Source organism: Etheostoma cragini, chromosome 3, assembly GCF_013103735.1.
Source record: "Etheostoma cragini isolate CJK2018 chromosome 3, CSU_Ecrag_1.0, whole genome shotgun sequence".
NCBI lineage: Eukaryota > Metazoa > Chordata > Actinopteri > Perciformes > Percidae > Etheostoma > Etheostoma cragini.
In genome coordinates, this window is record NC_048409.1 from 26,095,310 (window position 1) to 26,111,659 (window position 16,350).

A 16,350-nucleotide genomic window follows, 5' to 3' on the forward strand; every position below is an offset into this window, starting at 1 on the left:
TGGATGCAGCTTGAGATCTGCCTGTCGGCGTGATGTCCTGTTCAGGGCTCGGTATTTAAAAAAAAGCCGGCCTGGATGCTCAAATGCTTCAAGTTAACCGAACTCAACACACACACACACACACACACACACACACACACACACACACACACACACACACACACACACACACACACACACACACACACACACACACACACACACACACACACACACACACATTCTCCACTGTGCGCCGCTCAGTCTGCGGAGCTGCAGGCTCTCAGGCAGGTTGGACCGATATATAGGGCCGATACTGGCCTTGTTTGGTCCACCTCTGATATAATGGATATGATCTAGTCAGAACGCTTAGGCCCATATTTTAGTAGTGGAATTGATCAGTGACAGGCCTGAAGTGGTCATATTTTTTTCTTCAATTTTATCATTATTTTAGTGTTTCCTTGTCTAAAAAGTGTTTCCATGTAGGCTATATATATAACTTCATTGTTAGTTTTAAATATAGTTTTTTTGAATATTGTTTTTGTTTTTTTAATTTATCAATGTATCCAAACTACCCCAGAGTTTCTATGGGGGTCAGCTTGCCTTCAAGAGCTGCTAAACCTGGGATTCAGCAGAGAGCTTTGGTGTCTGATGATAGTCGACATGTCGTCTGACAGGCCTTCCTCAGGTCAGGTCAGCTCTGGAGTGAAAACCTCAATGCATGTGAATTTCAACAATTTCAAATTGAATTAAATGAACTAAGTGTGTGTCTATCTGCAGCTTTGTTCCAAAAAATACCAGCTATTGGCTTTCACCGACCCATATCGATCAATCCTCATCCCAGTCTCCCTAATGTGCTGTACAGGACATTTGCACTCATAGTCCTCTGGTATTTAAGCCAAGTGTTCATCCCAAACAGAGAGTCTTCATCACTTGGGAGAGTCTCCACTCGGGGAGGGCTCCCGCTTGCCCTCCAGGCCACTCACCAGTCTCTGAATGCTTTGCAGCTCATTCACTGAGTCCTTCACGGAGGTTTTGGGAGATGCGGCCCTCCCGCTCAACCCACCTGTCTTATGGTTGCTGTGGTGCTCCGGGGCCGGGCTGGTCTCCCTGCTGCCTGGTTTGGAGGATTCTGAGCCTGGGTTGAGGCTGCCTTGCAGGCCAGCGGAGAGCAGGCTGGAGCTCTGAGGCAGCGACACTGGGAGCTGGTAGGGGTTAAAGCGTAGCCGGGGACGTGACACACTCAGGAATGGGTTCCTGGAGAGTGGGCTAGCGGTGCTGGTGGCTGGGAGGGTTGAGGCCGAGGCCGCTGCTGCAGCCGCTGCCATGTAGGTGTAGGGGTATGGGAACAGACCTCCAAATGGAGGCATGGGGATGCCCTGGAATATGAAAAAAATAAAGACTTGTGTTACATTTGTACGCATCACCATTTTCAGTCAAGTGACCAAATAATCAAATTAGCGATACATTTTTCCAACACACAAACAGCAACAAAACATTATTTAAAACAGATTTTTGAAAGTAAAAAATTGAAAGCAAAACTATGTTTCTTAAAAATAATAAATTATTCACTACACAGAAGCCTAAAAACATGTTTTTAAAAATTCCTTGATGAGTGTTTTTAGTGAGTGTCAATTGTAATATTTTCACAAAGTCCTACATGTTTGCATGGAGCAAATACATAACATGTTGCTTCACTGACTATACTTTTCAACACTAAATGAAACACAACTCTATTTGCACTGTGAAAGGTGAAGTTTATATTAACAGATCTAGTCCTAAAGTAAAACTTGACACCTACTCCCGTCTACACTCTCAACCCAAAGCTCCAACTGTCCTGGGTTTATGGCTAGGGTTAGTCAGCTTGGTGCTACAGGTGTAAAAGCAAACTTAATCATTTATATAGATGAATAACCATTTGTATATATGGATAACCTTCCTTACCTGAGAGGCGAGCATGTGCTGGGACAGGTGGAAGGGAAAGGGGTTGGGCGTTCCTCCTGTGCCCTGGGTGGAGAGGCTGCCATTTTCCAAACCACTCACAGAGGCCAATAGATGTCCCATGCCCATCGCAGAAAAGGCTCCAGGGGCCATGGCAAACTGCCCGGGGTGAAACAACAGCGGTGATCCGGCGCCCAGAGGGTTAAAGAACTGCTGACTGTGCAAGCCAGACAGAGCCAGGCTTTGTAAGTGGCCTGGGCTGAAGTGCGAGGGGCTCTCGGTCTGGACCATGAGAGGGGAGAAGGCCTCCTTAGTGGCACTAATGCCTCCGGCCTCTAAGTCCTTTGTCAACACTTCCGTGGTGTCCTTCCTGTGCCTGCCCTCCGCTTTGTCCTTCTCAAGGTTTCTTATACTGAATAAAGAGTCATCCTTTTTTTCTGTGCTAGGCCTGTCCCTGATGCGCTCCTCACACCTGGAGCTGTAGGGGGACACAGGTTCAGGTCCCGGGCTGTTGGAGCCAGTGCAGCGCTCGTCATGATGCTCCAGCTCCTGCTCGCTGTCAGTGCACGTTTTATCATCTACAACATAGGAACCACATAGGGAAAAAGAGGCGTGAGCAGAGTTTCTAACCAACCACCTCCTGCCCAACCATCTCCAAAAACACACCAATATCCAGACTTATGTTGCCATATGTTGTACACACTAGAATAGCAACATAAGCCTGGTGGGAGCCAGGACACAATAAGAACACACAATGGACTTCCTATTATTAGTCTAATTGTGTAAAGCATTTTAATACATTTTAATGAATAACAGAGCCCATTAATCTAATACTGGCTAACACTTATTCAGTCTTTTCATATTAGTTTGATAAATTAAGAGTAGTTAAAAAATAGTATCAGACCAAATAAAAACCAAAACATTTAGGACATTTACATTTACATTTAATGGAACTCAAACGCTAATAACCCCAAGTTTCACATACTATGCTATATCCTCAATTAGAACATTTAAGTTAAATAGCATGAGGTATTTAGTCAAAATGTAAATTGATTTCACTATTTACATTCACAGCTTTTACATATATGTTAGGCTATGTATTAAGCTGCCAAACGCTGTCTTTTCCTGCATCATAAAACTTATTGCAAATAAAATTATTTAGCATATTGCAATTCCGTAAAATAAAGCCTGTGCAATGAGTGATCTTATATTGACCTGTTGGATTGGTTGACAGGTGAACCCTTACAAATCCCCAAGTGATGTGAGGATTTAAACATCCCAACCGGGTCCATATTACTGTGTCACGTTTTTTTTTTAATTATTATTATTCTATTGTTAGAAGCCTATTGTTGTACGCCACTGAATCTTGTTTGTCTCACACAGGCCTGCATAAATGAATATAAATACATAAATGAATATAAATACATATAATGAATATACATAGGAATATACATATACTACTGTGTGTATATTTTTGTTCAACAGTAGGCCAATTGATTACCCTTATGTTGCTGATTATTCTCCTTTACCAGGTTACAGTCATATTTTAGCGAATTTTACAGAATTTAAATTATTAAATTCTAAAGTTTTAAGTGCTCGCCACCGCACATCACAGGCTGCCTATTAAAGGCTGTAGTTGTCGCACACCATCGTTAAAGCTCGTACAGGCTCATTCATGGGCACAAAAATAAACAACAAGGTTTCTCACCTCGACTGGGCCTGCTGAACCTCAGCGGGCTGGTGTCGGCTCCCAGCGGGGAGTGGACGGCGTCCCTGCCGGTCGCTGGCTCACTGGACGAGGCGTCTGAGTCCGCGCCTTCCCGGTCCGCCTTGCATTGGTCCTCATACATCCGCAGCGACGGCATGGTTAGCTGTTTCCTGTCAATCAATAATAACAATAATTATAATGCATGGTGGTTTGAGATATTGGATCGCTGTGACACCGTGACCTAACAAAAAAGATGGAGGGCACACAGATGGGCCCACGCACAGGTGTCCGGCGGCCGTTTGATGGGCTATAGTTACCTTTTCTCTCTCCTTCCGTTCCCTGTGTCTCTGAATCCTTTGGCAAAAGGGTTGTTGTCAATCTTCAGCTGCGTTATCTGTCAAAAACACAAAGGGTGTTGGAGGAATGGAACCAGATTAACAACATATTTTATAGACTAGTCCACATTATCTTCACCTGGCCCATATTTGGGACAACGTGTTTCTATTAACACACACAGGAACTGGCGTGTTGGACAAGAGCCACGTTAGGCCTCGGATTTGCATTATTAATAAAAGCGTAATGATGGGGCGTTATTCTCATAGCCCCCTAGAGAGAAATTCTGCCATGAAATATTCCTCCATGGGGCCACGCAAGCCTCCGTTCCCCCAGAAAAAAAGCTGAGGAGACGATACTTGAACAGATGACTATCATATCAATAATAAATAATGCGGTTTGGATCACTGCTTCTTTGCGATGTGTCCTGATGTGGAAGAGACCGGTTTGTCACCACGTAGGGGCACGGGGCCTGTATGGCTCTTGCAGGAGCTTCTTGTTGTGGAGGCCCTGTGACCCTTGACCAAGACCTTCAGGCGGTTGCTGTTTGAGCAGAGAAAGTGTCTTACAGTATCTGTCCACTGTGGCTGCGGGGTGACCAGCCTTTTAAATGCCCTCTAATCGATGGTGACTCTTGCAATAAACTTTTACAAGATCCCCCCCCCACACACACACACACACTATACACGAGCCCCCTGGACACAACCTCAAATTAGCTTCATGAAGTCAGCGGAGGGCCTAATAGTGCCATCAAATGTAACATTCAAAACCTCAATTTAAATTAGCTGGGTTTTTAAACCATTTTATTAAATCAAAAAACGTTGTCAGTTTTTGAGAAGACAAAACATATAGGGACGTCTGCCTTGTTTGCTGTTGCGTCCCACACAAACAACACACCCTCCGCATTGGTACGCCTAATTTACTCACTTCTGGTCAAGGTAGTAGCCCGTGTACAGCGAATAACATACACAACACTTGGCTGCAAATCTGAATTCATTCTCAGAAATATATGCTACGCCCAACACGAGTCAAGGCAAAATTAAAAAAAGAAGAAAAAAAAGAAAAAAAAAAAAAAGCAAGTGGGCCATAGGAGTCCTCTGCAAATTAGGCGACCTACAAAATCAGATTAAGTCTTCGGGGGTTGTCGGTGGGGGGAGGGGACGCATGTAGGACATTTAAGCTATTATGCAAAATATAGCAGCCATATTAGAGGCAGTTGGTTGAGTGTGAACAGTGGCTCACCTTGTCGTTCTGATATGCTGTCACAGCCACGAACTCGGTCTCCGGGAAGACGTAGGTCCTGAAGGTGCTGTAAGGGAGCTTCAGGATGTCGTTGGCCCGCACTATGTGGAACCTGGGCTGGTACTTGTGCATTGAGTTCAAGATGGTCTGGACCAACACACACAAACACACAGCTTTGGAGTGAATATAATGGCATTTGATGCGTCTTTGATGTTTTCTCCACATTCAAAGTCGACACAAAATATGTTGACGCGGATCATCCAGCGCATTGTTATTGATGCTGTTATAATTACTGCGTGAGCAGACTCGTCTGTAATTAGCGCGGGCCAACGGGAAAATCCTGACCAGGCCACACATGTTGTCATGAGCGTTCAGAATCACAGCAAAAAATGGGATTTGATCCTCTCTTATTCATTTAACATTTTGCCACAAACACTGGAGTCACTTTACAAGCCGTGATCTTGGTATTATAGCTCCAGGGTCTCCACATGCAGAGCACCAAAGACTTAACATGCATTTACACATAAATCATATTTTTAAAATTAAAAATAAATAAAAATAAGCCAAAGACAATGCGGAAAAAGCTCACTATACGTTCACAGATAAAGTAAGAATATTAAGAAAATAGCATTAAAACTTAAACACATGACACTTATGTGCAAATAAGACACGTACATGAGTATAAATCCTCCCTGTAAACGATTGCAAATGATTTAGACTGACATGTAAATGTTGAATTTGTTTCCAGTCGGAAGTTCTGCCTTTCTCAAACATGTATCACTCGCTTATTTTTTTAAGAGGTGGTGGATATTATTAAAATGGTAAAACGGTGTTAAATAGCTTACATAGTAAACTACATGGGGTCATATTTTGGATAAAACCTACAGACACTGCAGACCATACACTATAGGCCCTAATGTTATACAGCAGATTAGCAACATATGTTATGTCTTTATTTTATGTATTTTTTTAACACAACAACCCCGGGTAAAAATAAAGAATAAAAAGGGCAATATTGACAATAGCCGTGGTCTATAGGCCCAGAGCTGCTGCAGAAAGCCGGGCTTGGCTTTGGATTTGGAGGCAATGGAGAAAATGCAGGTTGATACTATTCTGGAGAGCTGCAACGAAACATAAGCTCTGTGCATGTCAGCGGCAGTGGGAAGTCAAGTGGCGACACAAGTGTCAACAGCTTTAAACGTAAAGGCATTCGAGAACATAAATGTAAGCTACTCATCTTTAAACACACAGGGCCAAATATATAATATCCTCCCAGATTATTTAGTAACGCGTTTGGACTATGTTCCAAATGTATTGATTTGTCTCAAAACGTTCTAGCTTTATTAACTTGTATTTATCTACTTCATAATTTCCCTGCAGTAGTGTGAGTTTGGATTCAGCCCACGCTATGTGCCCTGTTTTTTTTTAATGTATTTTCCATTTTTCCCTGGTTGTTTCCTATTGTTATTTTGCTACTAGAACGGACCACTTCCCCCTCATATGCTTCATAAAAATTTCATCTGATCCTAAAAACACTTAAAAACACCCTGGTTCGCCTGTTCAAACAGCATAAACCTCATGCAGCATGAATATATGAAAAAATGTTTCTGCTCAGGCGAGAAGAAACTCTTAGTATACTTACAAATCCGTGTTTGTCTGAAATGTTGTTGGTCAGCTTGAGTTTATGAAAAGCAACAGGCTTGGCCATCCACTGCTCGCCGGTGGCCGGGCTGTCCGGGTGGATATACATCCTCTTGGGCATCTCCGGGTCGGCCTTGCCCGCCACCATCCAGCGGGAGTTGTGGAACTTGTAGCGGCAGTCGTCCGCCGCCACAATGTCCATCAACAGGATGTATTTGGCTTTTTTATCGAGTCCATTTATTCGCACTTTGAACGGAGGGAACATCCTCCTGCAGAATAAAACACACACAGGGAGTCAACACTCTGTGATTCAACCAATGCACAACATCATATTATCATACAAGACTTGAACATATTTGACAAAAGAGGCACTGAAGGCAACACTGACGCAGAAAAACACGCCGCTCTGAAAAGAGAAAATATTGTAATTGTCAGATATTATTCTCCAGTGTTGCACGCAATACGGCGACAGCAACCCCAGAGTGTTGGTTTGTGTGTGTGTGTGTGTGTGTGTGTCTGTCCGCCTGTGTGCGTGCGTATCTGTTGCCCTACTACAAATCTGAGCAGCATATTTATGACCACACCACTTCACGTCCCTGCTTTTTGAAGTGACAGCCTGTTTATAAAATCCAGACGCTCTGCTGCCTCAACAGAATGCAGTTTGGGAGATAAAACCTGATTAAAGGCCAGGTCACAATTTCCCCAAAATATCTCAAATTCTGGAAATCATAGAATAGGATAATTATTTAAAAAATAAAATGAGGTTTTATTCATTTACTTGGATACACGACTTGATGAATGGGTTTAACTTTTACATGTTAACACTTATGAAACTCCATTTAAAAACAGTATATTTAATGTAAGTTATAAAGTTATGTAAACATGGCATGTTCTTGCAGTATTCTCTACTTTTTTGACTGTTTTTACTAATAGTGAAACAGGTTAATAATCGGTGGGGAAATAAAGATCTAATAACAAAGGCCTGACGCACGCCACTAAACAACGTGAATACATGGCTGCTCTGAACTTTTCAGGGGTGACTCATTCTCTGAATACAGACAAACTGACTTTTCTTTTATTGAAAATAGGGAAATTCTCGGTAGGCCAATATGTAGGCTATTTTCGGTATATCCATGAGAGGAATGATAGTTCTAAGGAATTCTTACCTTCCGGACTTGGTAATAACCATCTCCGTTCCGAGTTTATGAAACTGGTCCCAAAGATCCTTGGCTTCCAGTGTAACTTTTGGGTCGTCGTCCACTTCCTCCTCGGGCTCCAAGCTCTTCATGCTGCGGAGATGAGCCGCCTGATGGTGGCTGAGGGCCGGGTGGAGCCCAGCCTCCGCCGCCCCGGCCAGGCCGTGGTCCGTAATGGGCTTGGTGAGTGCCCCGGGAGGCAGGCTGAGCGCCGGGAAGAAGGAAGGCTGCGCGGCCGCTAGAAAAGCGGACATGGGGAAGTCGGTCGGCCGGTGAGCGTGAAAAGGGTGATAAGCCATTGCAGTCCCTGTGAAAACTGGATCTCTCATCGGTGCATCCACAAAATCCGAAGTGAAATAATGGTTATTTTAGTGGTATTTCCCCCCACCCAGTGTAGGTCCGCGCTTCGCGAGTTTATTTCTGTAAAGCTGCACAGAACAGTACGGTGCCTTGTCAAACACACGGCGCGTTACCAGGCTGAAGAAAATAGCCCAGAGTTGCTGTTGATGTGCCTTTCCTTTGGTTCCTTCGCCGAGTCCTTCAGGAGAAGCGGCGCTGTGACGGCAGAGCCCGGCTGCGCTGTGTGGCTCTCAGAGAAATAAGCTGTTTCTCTGCTTCAGTCATCCCACACTGACTGGAGAGATGTGGCCCCGTTCACTGCAGATCTGTGACTATCTCACATGTCCTTCCTGCCTCCATCCCCAACACTAATGAACCAAGCCCCTTTGATTGCTGATTTTACGCTTTCTGGACCAATTGTGGGCCCCTATAGGCGTGGTTCTGACAGCTTCGGCCAGACTCTAGGAGAGGAGGGAGGGGGATGGGGGATGGGGGACAAGAAGGTGTCGGAAGCATTAGCAGTAAGAAAACATGTCAACAGAATAAAATATTAACCAATGACAGGAAAGATCGGGAAGTCCCACCCCCATTTCCAAGCCAAACACCGGGTCAGCCCTCATTTCTTGGCCGGTGGAGGCATCACCTCTCTCGGCTTGCGTTTTTACAATGTCGCCTCCGGAGAAACAAGCCTGTCCACCGACTTACTGTCTTAATACGCACCTTAATACAGAGGAACAGATCCAGTTCTCCACGTTTACCACTGTCTTTTAGAACAACTCACAACAGTAAATCCACGACTCGCGTCTCAAGCGCTGCATTCCGGGGAGATTTATTTCAAAGAGCCGCTGCTCTCTCGGTCGTTGTCTATAATATCAGACTTGCAATTATTCCATGTTGTCGGCTGCTTTGACGCTTAGGCTGGATTTGCCTCACACTAGCCCAGGCTATCCATGTTAGCTGTGTGTATACTGACTTCAGCATTTGTCCGTGCGTTTCCCTGATCAAGCTGACGGGCAGGCAGCAGCGGCGGCAGCAGCAGCGTAATAAAGAGACATGGCTGGAAAACACAAACCCAGATGCTGCGTGGAGTAAAAGAGGAAACCAGATGAATGATGATGAGTGAATTTTAAGAGAAAAATCAGAGAGAAGGAAAGTGGTGAGTGTTCACTTCGATACGAACTTGTTTGGAAGCAGATAAAGTTACATTTCTTGTAGACTCTGGCATATTTATATTTTTTATTTTATAATTAGACTAGGCCTAAAAACATATTATTGTCAGTGCAGTTAGGCTGCATTATGCCTGCTGTTGGTCTACTCTGCTGTTTGACGTCGTGCTGATTTTTGTATGGGAACACTCGCAGCGATGAGATGATTTAGTGCTCAGTCTCAGAGCTGAGGGCAGGCCGTGGTGGTGTGTAATCTCCGACAGGTTGTATTTTGTCAAACCAAGGACAGTGCGGGACTCCGGGAGCCACGGGGGCCCCCACCCGCCTCTCTGCACTCCGCTCTGCTGAGCTCCTTTAGAGCAATCCATTGCCGCAGCTCTTGATTAACTTGGACTCAGTTTGTTAAAATGCCGCTCGGCGCCAGTCGGCTGATGCGCCACAATAAGAACAATCTCTTGTCTCTTTATATTTACCCTGAAGTCGTGCATGTGCGAACCCCCCCGGCCCCCTCAACAGCCTCATCTGCGGCTCCGCTCCACTTCTCAGTCCCGGTCATGACTCGGTGTCAGATGTGATTTCTTTTTTTTTCTTCTTCTTTTTGGATAAACAGCTGCTCTCTCCGGGCAGGAAGGACCGTGTTGTAAGCCACAGGCGTCACTTCGACAAAAACTTAAACAAAAGGAAAGTGATAATCCTTGCGATTAAGACTGTCAGAGACAACTTCGCATTTCCTATTAACCCCTGATACTATCGTTTCTGCGGCTTCCGCTGACATACATAACAAAACTCTACTGGCCATTGAATAGTGTTTATAAACCCTTAATATTAACAAATCAGATTCACCCAATTATTCAATCGGTCGTTGCAGGACTGTAAAACTATTAAATTAAGAGACCAAAAGTGCTAAAACTTTTTTGATATTCTTAAAGGCAACCCAAAAATGCAATTACAGCAGCCCGCACGTGTGTGTCAGATACAGCACGTTATGTGATTTAGAAGCATGCAATGTTTGCACATTTCCGCTATGTTACACACTTGTTGCTCGGCTTCCATCAGACTGATACAGCCATGCGTAAAAAGTGAGCAGGCCAGACAGGAGCCGCAACAAAACAACAGAGCGCACCATAACCGAAGGAAGCCAAAACGGTTTCTACTAGCCCCACACACATTGGATCAGACACAAGTCCCTGGAGCATCAACTGATTCCCACAGTGGATGCACCAACAGTCTGTGTTTAATGGAAATGGGGGGAAAATGTATTTTCAGTCAACCGGGTGTTGGAAATAAATGCCAGTGAGCATCAATTTCCCATGGGAATGTCAAATCATCAAGCATGTCTTGCACATACCTCACAGTTTTCTTCAGAGTTACATTGTGGCGTGTATCTGTTAAAATTTGGCCTGACAGCTGACTTGTTTGGAATGCTGAACCTTCAGATGCAGCATTCTAAACTAGTCAGTTTTGAAATGACAGAGATGTAGGAGTGCCGTGGGATGCGGCAGTCTGTCAGAGTTTTGAAGCTCCATGCATGCAGCTTTACTTGCTAGAAACAAGATTAGCAACATATGGAGATGGATAACGTTTTTTCTGACGGAATACTCAACTGGATAATTGTATCAACAATGCTTGTGCAAATTAGTCCCCATTTATTTGTTCTGTGCCGTCAACGGTACAGAAATCTCCATTACGCGCGATTTAAAAGTCATTAAGTCGAGGGAGGACTGCTCCGAGCTGCTGGTACATCTACATGGAAGGGGCACAGTGCTCATAGATTATATTCTATTATTCTATGTGTTAGGGATTAATGAAATGAAAGCAGACAGTACATGTGTTTCTTAGATTTATTCTTTGGAATGTGTGTGTGTGTGTGTGTGTGTGTGTGTGTGTGTGTGTGTGTGTGTCTGTGCGTGTGCGCGTCTTGCATCATCATGTGTGAAAACATACCAAAAAACAGGAGCATGTTCAGAAGTACTTTGGTAGTTTAGATCATTTATGACATTGACACGTTTTTCTTGTTATCGTATGAATTAGTCAAAACAAGCAGGCTTGCAAGCTTAAATTTGAGACATGTGATTTAAAGAGTTGTCAGTCACCCTGTAAACTGGGGTTGCATATAAAGTGAATTAAATGCTCGCGTGACGCTTTGCATACAGTAGGAAGTTGACTTAAGTTTTTTGTGTGTCCTTAACCCGTCCGCTCAATACAACACAAAACAGCTGCATAAGTGAAAACGTGCGTAAAAAGCGTCTTCCATCCCGGTAATTTAGCCCTTGTGTCAGCGATCCGGGCCAAATACGCTCTAATTACAACCTAACGGGGCAGTTTTGCCACATATTTGTCTATAATCGAGTATTGTTATTTTCTTCCTCCCTTCGACATTGTTCCTTTCTTCCTTTTATATCTTCTCCTCCCATCTCCCTGCATCATCTCTCCGGCTATATTTAGCGGCTAGACTGAGGCCTTGGCGCCAGACCGTTTAAGACCTGTCAAAGTCCCTCATATTTCCCCTTGTCACATGGAAACCCGGCGACCAGCGGCCCTCTCTCCTCCTCCTTTTTCTTATCCTTCTCCTCCCTCATCCTCATCGTGCAGCTACCAGCGGCCCTCCACCTCCTCCTCTCTTCCACCTCCTCCACTTCCTCCTCCAGCTCCTCTACGGTCCAGTCTGCTAAATGAAACATATCAGTTCTCACTTGTGGGAAAAGCAGATATACATACATACGCACACATACACACACACACACACACACGCGCGCACACGCGCACACGCGCACACACACACACACACACACAATGGAAGAGAAACTTTGGCACTACAGTAATACCTGATGCATCACAGCTTTTCCATAAATATACAGAATATGTATTTTTTAGTTGGACATTAATTTATGACAAACTCAATCATAAACACTCCTGAATTAGCTAATCTTTCCAGTTACCTTACAGCCCTAAAGCCTATTTTACCTTCCTATTCTCACGCATCTGAGCTGCAGCTCCAGTGTTGTGTGTGGGCTGTGGGTGCGTCTGGCTGACGGACAGGTAGACCACCAGGTGGGGGCGCTATAGTGACCCAGGGGAGCCGAGGAGAGTGACAGAGCTGTCACATCCACCGGCGTTACAGCAGCCAACACTTTGAGAACATAGACACTCACATAGAATATCTTCTGATCAGGTTTGGTCTCCCAGAGCCTTGTAGAAAGTTTTGATTTGATTTAGTGTTCGACTCTTTACATTGAAATGCTTTTCATACATTTAATAATGTCTAGTTATTTTATTATGGGGAAATTCTGCTAAGGAAACTCGAGGACCCCTGAGTGGCTTTGCACCCCCCTTTGCTAGCCGCTGATGAAAAGTAAAGTTAGTATGGCCACAGGTGAATGAGTGCATGACGCACTGCAGAATAGCGCCCACGCGTGCGTGTATTTATCCTGTGATAATGCCAAACACGATCACTGGATGTGACGTGAGTTTCCAAATAGGCTTTATCACAATCTCACATTGCCATTAACTAACAGTAGTTAGTTTAGTTTCTGTATGAGTTTCCCCCGACGGGCTTATTAAAAAATCTCCTCTGTTGTTTGTTGACGTTTAGAAGGGGGGGGGGGGGGGGCTTCCTATGGGCACACATGCCCCAGAGTGCATTCCGGTCCCCTGTAGGACTTGATGTTTGAATCACCAATAGGCCTATATATTGGACTAATTTGTCTTTTCGTGTGTGTGCATCACATTTTAATAAAACAATTTGATCCAATTCAATCACCTTCTTTAAAAAAAAACCTGTCATGCAAATCCTGCAAGGCTCAAAGCGGCCTTTAAAGAGATAATACACTGACAAGGAAAATAACTTTTAATTCGAAAAGAGATTTCCAATTTGCAGAATTTGTAAACAGCGTTCAGCATCCCATATATCTTTCTGTCCGGATTCGTAAAAAAAAATCCTATTTGTATTTTTGAAAATAGATAAATTTAATCTGGTTTAACCGAGCAGTAAAAATCCCGTGCTTTTAATGGGCTTCCTGTGTGTTGTTAACCTGATGTGTGGGCCTATGCGCGCGACGCTGAAGCAGCTCCATTTGTACAGTAAAAATCTACCTGCGCAGGTTGTAACTGTGCCAAATGAAAGATAGGGAGCTCATTTACTGTTTGTGTTTTGTTCAGGAGAAGCACTCAGCTCAGTCCAAATCAGGAAGCGTTTAAGCGTCGGCTTTTTAATATCACCCAGCTGACAATATTTATTACTATTTCATGTTCGTTGAGACACATTTTTTCCAACCAGCAAAATAATCTTTTGTGTGTTTGCAGATGTGTTGACAGCGTGGAGAAATTGAATTAGCAGCTGCAGCGCCGGGAACATTGAATCACATTAGGAGCGCAGCAGAGGAGCAGAGGCTACCTGCAGGCCGGAGGGAGAGGCTCCTCACCCCCCTCTGCTTTCACTCAGGCCCCCCCCACAGCACGGAGGACAGGATCACATCAGGAATCCTTCAACATGGGCCAAAACATAACGACATCCACGGGATATTCGCAACTTCTCATCAAGACTAGAAAGACAAAACCATGGGGGCGTCTTTAGTTTAGTTGGCATAGTTATGTCATATTTCAGTGTTTGATTATTTCCAAAACACAAGCGGTCTAATAATTTCTAATTCTAACCGGCGAGACATGAATTTACGTAAAGATATGAAAAAATAACCAAGTTTGAACAATTTATAAATCAGCCTGTGTTGCGAATAAATATGATTGCAAAATCGAAGATGATGTTTTCTTTGAGATGTAATTATTTGCGGCGTCAAGACGCAGTGAAAATGAATAAAACGTCTGCTGATGTGTTCTTGTGCAGTAATGTCACATGATCCCTCGGTGGTCGAGTAAGAGAGTTGAATATCTAGCCAGGCTATGAGTGGAGTCCGAGTCCAGACTTCAAATAACCGTGCCCCCCCTTAAAATACTCAACTGTCATATGTCTTCTATCAGATCATGTTGCATTCTGGGAATTCATCTTTGCTAATTTAAAATGAAAGTGAGCCTATAGGCTACATGTAGCAGCCTAAACTGAGTTCAGGTAAGCTGATCCGTGCTTCCTCTTCTGTACAGGTAAGTGCTTTATTAGGGATTGTAAAAATCACACAAACCTGAACCAGCACTGAGAATGGACACTGATTAATGTGTTTCTTGAAGGATAAATATGGAGGATGAAACTGAAGCTGATCCAGAAAAACGCGCATCTCACTCCAATCTGACAGCAGCACGCTGCAGCTCGGATCAGGGAGCACATCTCCGGCTTTGTCTCGGACAGTTTACACTGCACAGGTGGTGGTGGTGGTTCAGGGATCTCCGGATCGAGCCTCCAGAGGTGTAGAAAAAACAGGCACGAGCTTAGTTTCAGCACCATTTAACCCATGCACCAGCAATGATCTTGATGAGAGTAAAGTCTTATAATTGGCCATACGTATTTCATGTTTTATAGGGCTGTACAATTTAACAACAATTCAAAGATGAAAATATTCATTCACAGTGGGGGGGGGGGGGGGGGGGGGGGGGGGGCTTGGGCCTTGTTGATCAGCAACTTATCATTTAAAATAATATGCAATACAGCACATCTTTATCTCTCTAAATGTGATTCTAATGATTCTAAATAATATAGCACTCCTTTGGATTGTGTGTGCCATACAACCCATGTTGCATTTCATAATTAGACACTTTCAGGGACTAAATCTGATGAAATGTATTTAAGGTCCAGGCCTTACAAAACCAAATTGAGTCCCTCCTGGAGCGTTGTGTTTTCTAAGTCTTTCCATTCACAGGGCAGGCGTGGTGGTGTTTGAGGATCCAAGGTGCAGACGGTGTGATGGAGGAACATGCAGGAATCCTTCCAGGTCCCACACACAGTGAACAGGGAGTTTCCCAGCAAACTAATTAGCCAGAGTGTCTGGTGTAGTTGAGCTGTGAAGTGAGGAGTCCATGATGCATTCTGGTCTTTAGCTCTTCTTTTCCATGTTAACACTTTATAGCTGCTTATTTTAGTTTTTTTTTATCGATTATTTCTTGGGCTATTTTTATTTCATTAGATAGTGATTGCAGACTGACAGGAAAGGGAGGGGGAGGGACGGAGGAGGGGGGGATGACACGCAGCAATGTGCCACAGGTTGAATTTGAACCTATAGACCACTGCCAAGAACTCAGACTACATGGGGCGCACACTCTACCAGGTGAGCTACAGGTCGGCACAGCATGTCCAAATATCTCCTTCTTTCTTTTTGCAAGACAAATGACTTGGATTTTTGAAATGATTTTGTGAGGCGCATATTTCCACAAATTTCTCAAAAATAGTTTTTGTTTGTTTAAATTTACACATCTGTAAAAAAATGGAAAAGAAAAAACAGTGAATGTTAATCCCCACAGGATTTCTTTATTTTAACAGCCACCTCTACATCCACCAGAAGACACTCCTTGACTTCTAAATCAACCAGGTGATGTGTCCCCAACCCATGTGTTCCCTCTCTGGGAATGCTCCAATTCTCTTTACTTTGGCAGATTTCTAATAGTGAATGAGTGAACATTTCTGTAGACATTTGTAAGCTATTACTGTCTGCTGCTACAACCAAATGAGTTCCCCATGTTGAGCAGTTTACCGTAATATATTCAATAAAGTAATGGCACAATTGCACAATATTCTGGATTGTAAAAATGATTACGGGCATTATTGTTATTGGTAAAGCTACATGGCAAATGAATCTCTAGTCCCAGTGTTGTCAGCAGTCCTAACTAAATGTAATTGCTGTTAAAAAAATAGAACTGCTAGTGA

The 16,350-nt window shown here is 43.8% G+C and overlaps 1 protein-coding gene and 1 long non-coding RNA gene across 4 annotated transcripts; one reads left to right on the forward strand and one right to left on the reverse strand.

The window, feature by feature from the left end:
* Positions 1-364: 364 nt before the first annotated feature.
* tbx2b (T-box transcription factor 2b) lies at positions 365-10,241 on the reverse strand. Of its 3 annotated transcripts, none has more exons than XM_034867229.1 (8): positions 10,019-10,241; positions 8,011-8,840; positions 6,846-7,113; positions 5,204-5,356; positions 3,946-4,022; positions 3,629-3,798; positions 1,924-2,498; positions 365-1,358 (listed from the first exon to the last, which is right to left on the reverse strand). In XM_034867229.1, the coding sequence occupies exons 2-8, from the start codon at positions 8,367-8,369 to the stop codon at positions 909-911; spliced, it is 2,052 nt and encodes a 683-aa protein (XP_034723120.1). In that variant the 5' UTR covers positions 8,370-8,840; positions 10,019-10,241; the 3' UTR covers positions 365-908. The 3 variants fall into 3 exon arrangements, with proteins under 3 accessions (XP_034723120.1, XP_034723119.1, XP_034723121.1); XM_034867228.1 differs by lacking the exon at positions 10,019-10,241 and adding an exon at positions 9,100-9,261; XM_034867230.1 differs by lacking the exon at positions 10,019-10,241 and having other exon boundaries at positions 5,204-5,350.
* On the forward strand, positions 9,294-14,979 carry LOC117941960. The gene is made up of 2 exons (XR_004656014.1): positions 9,294-9,535; positions 13,848-14,979. It is a non-coding gene; the product is annotated as an uncharacterized LOC117941960 (long non-coding RNA).
* Positions 14,980-16,350: the final 1,371 nt, after the last annotated feature.

Excerpts from the sequence above, each read along its gene's own strand:
- tbx2b (XM_034867229.1), bottom strand. The coding sequence starts at position 8,369 with ATGAGAGATCCAGTTTTCACAGGGACTGCAATGGCTTATCACCCTTTT. Across the intron at positions 3,799-3,945 it reads AACGGAAGGAGAGAGAAAAG|GAAACAGCTAACCATGCCGT; the intron begins GTAACTATAGCC and ends ATTGATTGACAG. Across the intron at positions 1,359-1,923 it reads AGCACATGCTCGCCTCTCAG|GGCATCCCCATGCCTCCATT; the intron begins GTAAGGAAGGTT and ends TTCATATTCCAG.